Genomic DNA, 6,453 nt, shown 5'->3' with positions numbered 1-6,453 from the left:
GGTATCTTCAATTCCAGCCCCATTAATGTTGCCTGTATCATCACCATTTGTAGGAGAAAAGAAACTGGTTCTGTGCAGTTTCTTCCCTGTTACTCTGTCACTTTTCAGAATGTTTTATATATTTGTGTGCTTGTGCTATGCTTGATAGTTTGTGGGGAGTTCCTGACTCTGTGACTGAGAATTGAAAGCTAGGTAAAAGTAAAAGAATTTTTTTTTTTAAAAAAAAGTACTTCTTGTTTTGTAATAGAACAAAACTATGTTTCCTATATATGTTTATTAATTTACTTCTGAAAAAAATATCAACTGGCCAATGCATCACTCAATGAATGAATTCCTTTTTCAGACAGACTGTCAAAGTGCAATGCAGAGAAAGGACTTGTTGAATTGCATTATGAAGAGAATGTACGTAACTAGTTCAGACAGTCTGTTATGTTCAGCTTGTCTTTCTACATAGGTCATATATTACATCAAACCAGAGACTATGTATTGTGTCTATTTGTACCACCCCCTATAGTTCATGTTATTGTACACCATGAATATCAGGGTCCGGTTAAACAAACACCTGATAATTAATTCTATTCAGGAGAACAACTCAATGCATAGATTAAATACAGATCTAATTTAGAAAGTGTGCCCCTGAGATTCTCAGACTGGATTCTCTGTTCAGCATCTCTATACAACCTGTGCTTAGCCCAGACTTTTTGGGGGGATCATCTAGAAGTTATTGTTTTCTTTCTAATTCTAATCTAATGACTTGTCATAACATGTGTCCAGAAATTATTTTCGAATGAATGATTACTGACTGGATAATCTGAGTTGATATATCTCCTCTGGCCTTAGAAACAGTTTCTTCTGTTCCTCAGGAAGTGGTGATACAAATAAACTTTTTTCCTCTGAATGGCCATTCTTTGGCTGGACACAGAATGTCACTGAACAACAATATATCAAAGGGAAGCCAACCTCTGAGTGTTGTGGAGGTGAGTAACAGAGATAAAAATTCAATGAGTCAGGAAACCAGTAAGGGTAGTTGTAGTCCAGGGCACCAGTAGGAAGTTAAAATGTAATATGCAATTCATTCTGTGCTTCACTGGAAAATATATTATAAGATTTCTGAGGTCAGAAACCAAAATCCAAACTTAGCCAGCCTAGAAAAAATAAGTGAGAATGTTCAGATAAAAGGAAAATATTCTCCCATAAGAACTGATTTGTAAGGAGTACAAGAACTCCTTTCCTGGAGTTTGTAGGCTAAAAATTGTTAAAAATACCTATTTTAACTCACATTAATAGTTTATAATACCACTGAAGTAAGATAAAATGGGCAGAATTATTTCTCCTGAATAAAAACCTGTAGACCTTGGCTAGAATCTTTCTACATCAGGTTGGGTATTTTTAACAATTCACAGTTGTGACTTGGGATTTTGGAACAAGGACTTGATAATAACTATCATTAGGCACTTCTTTTACCTATCCACTACTACCACAGTTCTCCCTGCCTTATCATTTTCTTCATCATCATTCAATATAAATTAGCCCAATGCTGTAAGTATATATTGAGCACTTGTCATAAATAAGGCATTGTGAGAAGTGCAAAAGAAGATGGTCAGTCTTCATCAGTGAAGATTTTATATTCAAATGCACAGTTTATTTCAATAGCTTAATAAGGTATTTGCCAAAATAAAACCATTTTTCAAAACATTATGGGTGTGCTTCTGCTTCTGGCCATGATAGCATAACTAGTCTAGACTAGTCTCTCCAGCATAATTAACTGTAAGACAGGACAAAGTATGTGAAGAAATTGCTTTCAGGCAGTGAATAGCAGTTAATACAGCTCACAGGTGAGCCACATAATCACTCAGCTCTCTGCCTGGGAAAATTTCCTTGCTGTGGCCCAAGCAGAAGACCACAGCAGTCTCACTGATCTAACAAAATAAAAATCATAGTAAATTTAGGGCAGCCGAGGCCACTAGAAGCCGTGGGATAGGGTATCAGGGAGGCCAGAGTTGTGCAGAGGGGACTTCAGAAGTATATTAATGGAGGGATCTGTGAGCTATGACAGGTAGCTAGACTGTACATGTGAAGGGCAACACTATTTGAGACTTACCAGAGAGAAGCTGTTACAGGATTGAAAGGAAACAAATACCAGAGGTGCATCAAGCTTAAAGAAGAGCAGCACCAGGACAGTGTGCTCTCTGCCCTACTAAAGCAGAGAAATCTCATTAACACCTCATAAACACCACTGCCACCCAGTGGAGACACCCAAAGACCAAGCTTTAAGAGTAAGGACCACAAATGTAAGTAAAACCTACTCTAAATCTGGCTTAACAACCTAAACTAAGCCCTGGCAATGTCCACAAGGAAGAGAGAAAGTGGAGATTGAGTCCCTTCGAGTTATATAGACTTGCAAAACACCTTGAACTTTCCACAGATCAATACCATCAGAGCATAAAACCAAGCCTACCCAAATTCAAATGATTCTCCTTTTAGCACCTGCTACAAAAAAAAAGCCAACATTCTTCTGAAGAAAATACCCAGAATGTCTACAATAACTTGAATTCAATGAAATATACTAATCATACAAAAGCATGACAAAATATTATCAATATTCAAGAAAAAAAGAAATCAATAATAATTGAATCTGATATGACCTAAGTGTAGGAATGTGCAGACAAAGATTTTACAAGAATTGTTTACAAATAGATTCAAAACATTAAAGGGAAATACATTCAAAGGATTAAATAGATTCAAAACATTAAAGGGAAATACATTCAAAGGATTAAATAGATTCAAAACACTAAAGGGAAATACATTCAAAGAACTAAATCACTGTAGGCATTAATCATCACCTTTCCTCAATTGATGATTAAAATATTAGGGAAAATGTTAATTAGAAACTGAGTAATAGATAGATCTGGCTGATACCACTTCAACTCACTGGTCAATAATATAAATAGCATCTCTAAGAGTGGGACAACCAAATATCATGTGTCTCAGGACATGATTCAATAAAAATAACATAGCAACTTAAGTCAATGGCATGACAAAAAAGTGGGGTCTGCTATGTTATAAAGGGACTGGAAAGACAATAACGAAATGCATTGTTTGAACCTTGTTTAGATCTTAATTTTAAGAAATTACTTAAAGATCAATGGAGAAATTTGTACATGGCTTGTGTATTAGATGATATAAAGGAAATACTGATGATTGTGCTAAGTATCATAATGATATGGTGGGCATGGTTTTTTAAAATGTCTTTATCAGTCACAGATCATATTAAATACTTACATGTGGAGTATGTACAAACACAACTTACACAACATAATACTTACACAACATCTGGAATTTGCCCTAATATTTTCCATGAAAACAAACAAGGAACTGTAGCTAATTAAAATAAGATTAGCAAAATGTTGATGTTGAAGCTGGGTGATGGCTGGGTGAAGCTGGGCACATGGGGGTTCACTATGCTCTTCTCTTTTGTGTATGTTTGAAATGTTCTACAAGAAAAGAAGTTTAAAAGTAAAAGGAATTCAGCTTTAGATTTTTAAAAACACATATCCTTAAATCTTGCAATTTAAGTGCTAAAAGCTTATTACAGGAAAATCCAGATGTAAACAATGTACAGTAAAAGAACAGAATACAATTAAAAATTCCCAAAATAGAATAACAAATCATGTTCAGCTACGCAATGAAGCCCAGAAGAATAAAGAAATAGATGCTTATTAATAGAGTTGCTCGTGACACAGTGTTCAGTGAAAAACCAGATTACAAACTCCATGATCCAACTTGTATGTATAAATATAAATGCACATAGAAATAAATTTTAAAATGTCATACAACAATAATATAAAAAACAATATTTCTAGATTTATTTTGGTACTGCTGTTTTGTGTATCTATTTTTAAATATTTATGGCATATGTAATAAAGAACTAATCAAAGTTTAAATAATTTTTTAAACTAGCACTTAAAAATTGTTGCCTAAGGACATGAACAACACTTTTCGAAAGAAGATATACAGGTAACCAACAGCATATGAAAGAAAGCTCAACATCACTGATCACTAGAAAAATGCAAATCAAAACCACAATGAGATACAATCTCACACCAGTTAGAACGCCTATTACTACAAAGTCAAAAAATAACAGATGCTGGCAAGGTTGTGCAGAAAAAGGAATGTTTATACACTGTTGGTGGGAATGTAAATTGGTTTAGACATTGTGGAAGACAGTGTGGCAGTTCCTCAAAGACCAAAAACAGAAATACCATTCCACCCAGCAATCCCATTACTTGGTATACACCCAAAGGAATATAAATTATTCTATTATAAAGACACATGCACATGTATGTTCATTGCAGCACTATTCACAACAGCAATGACATTGAATCAACCTAAACGCCATCAATGATAGACTGAATAAAGAAGGTGTGGTCCATATACACCATTGAATGCTATGCAGCCATAAAAAATAGATCATGTCCTTTGTAGGGACATGGATGGAATTGGAGGCTACTATCCTTAGCAAACTAACACAGGAACAGACAATCAAATACTGTATGTCCTCACTCATAAGTGGGAGCTAAATTATGAAAACATATAGATGCATAGAGGGGAACAACACACACCGGGTCCTACTTGAGGGTGGAGGGTGGGAGGAGGGAGAAAATCAGGAGACTAATGGGTACTAGGCCTAATACCTGGGTGATGAAATAATCTGTACAACAAACCCCCATAGCACAAGTTTACCTGTGTAAAAAATCCGGCACACATACCCCTGAACTTAAAATAAAAGTTTAAAAAATTGTTGCCCTATCATTTTCATTTTTAGTATAACTACAGAAGAGTTCAAAGAGAATGATCGAATAAGCCAAGTTACTCCTCTCCAGCCCATCCTGGAAGAATTCCCAATGGAGGTGTCTGAAGTCCAAAATGAAATCTTCTTCATTACTCTCCTTCAATCAAGTGTTTGTTTGATACAGAGAATCTTCCGAAGTGCCTGATGTACCGCCTTGTTCCTCAGGGTATAGATCACAGGATTGAAGAGAGGGGTGACCACAGTGTAGAGCAGAGAGAAGACCTTGGAGAGGTGCTGGGAGTGGACAGCAGAGGGTGCAACGTATGAGATCATGAGCGTTCCATAGAATGTGGTCACTACAGCTAGGTGGGAGGAGCATGTGGAGAAAGCCTTTCTCCTGCTTGCCCCAGCAGGACCTCTCAGCACTGCCACCACAATTCTGCCATAAGATGTCAGAATCAGTCCAAAGGGAATAGTGAGGCAGAACACAGACAGAATGAGAGTTGTCACCTGAGCCACTCTGGGATCCGAGCAAGCCAGGCCCACTAAAGGCATAAAGTCACAGTAAAACTGGTCAATGTGGTTGGGGCCACAGAACCTCAGCTGGGCCACCAGGGCCACAACCAGTCCATCTACCATAAATCCAGAGAGCCAGGTTGTGACCACCAACCCCATGCACTGTCTGGGCCCCATCAGGAGTGGGTAGTGGAGTGGGTAGCAAATTGCCAGGTAGCGATCATATGCCATGACAGCTAACAGTAAGCATTCAGCTGTGGCTAGAGAGCCAAAGATAAAGAACTGCAGCAAGCAACCAGCCACAGAGATGGTTGCTTCTTGCAGTAAGCTCTCCAGCATTTTTGGCATCACTGCGGATGTGTAGAGAATCTCTAGGAAGGACAGATTAACCAAAAATATATACATGGGTTTGTGGAGCCTCTGGGAGCTAACCACTGCTACAATAATCAGTATATTCCCTATGATGATGAAGACATAGACAGCAGTGAATACAATAAAGAACAAGAAATGCAGCTCAGGGATGTCATAGAAGCCAAGGAGGACAAATTCAGTAATAGTTTCGTTTCCTGTGGGGACAATTTCCATGTCGATCATCCAAGTTTCTGCTTGGCAATAATTGGGGGAGAAATTTTAGCGTGTCTCCGTATCTTCTATACCAAGCCTAAGGTTATTAGAGCTAAAACAAAACAAAGCAAAAAAGACAAAAATGAGTCTCTAAAACAAGAATCGCTCACACAAGTCTTCAACTATCCCCCTTCTTAGTTGTCATTCCTTCCCCAACTCTCACCTTCCCTGCCTTCCTTAATTGTGCGTATTCTTTAAGGCTCAAAAGAATTTATCCAAATTCATAATTTTAGTCTTTCAAAGACCTTTACCCCATTAATTCAATCTACTACCTCTATCACATAATCAGCTCTATTATTCTTATCTGTATAGTCAGCCACAGCCTTCTTCTTGTGCACCAGTGTAATATTCTCCAAATGTGTGATAGAGAGACATGGCCCACAACCACAAATTCTTTTATTTTCCTCAATCTCAACCAATTCCTCTGTGAGTGGTTTGAGAATTCTGTCTAATTCCCATGGTCACTATCTCATTCTTCTCATTATCTCAAGCCCCTTTTTAATTCCCCATCTCCCAATCAG

The 6,453-nt window shown here is 37.4% G+C and overlaps 1 protein-coding gene across 1 annotated transcript; it reads right to left on the bottom strand.

Annotated features, from left to right (window-relative positions):
- Positions 1-4,911: 4,911 nt before the first annotated feature.
- On the bottom strand, positions 4,912-5,959 carry LOC105551701 (olfactory receptor 11A1). The gene has a single exon (XM_011997041.1). The coding sequence runs from the start codon at positions 5,900-5,902 to the stop codon at positions 4,952-4,954; it is 951 nt and encodes a 316-aa protein (XP_011852431.1). The 5' UTR covers positions 5,903-5,959; the 3' UTR covers positions 4,912-4,951.
- Positions 5,960-6,453: the final 494 nt, after the last annotated feature.

This window comes from Mandrillus leucophaeus, unplaced genomic scaffold (assembly GCF_000951045.1).
Source record: "Mandrillus leucophaeus isolate KB7577 unplaced genomic scaffold, Mleu.le_1.0 Scaffold1140, whole genome shotgun sequence".
NCBI lineage: Eukaryota > Metazoa > Chordata > Mammalia > Primates > Cercopithecidae > Mandrillus > Mandrillus leucophaeus.
Note: the sequence above shows the minus strand (reverse complement) of the source record. Positions and strands in the feature narration are given on the sequence as shown.

Excerpts from the sequence above, each read along its gene's own strand:
- LOC105551701 (XM_011997041.1), bottom strand. The coding sequence starts at position 5,902 with ATGATCGACATGGAAATTGTCCCCACAGGAAACGAAACTATTACTGAA.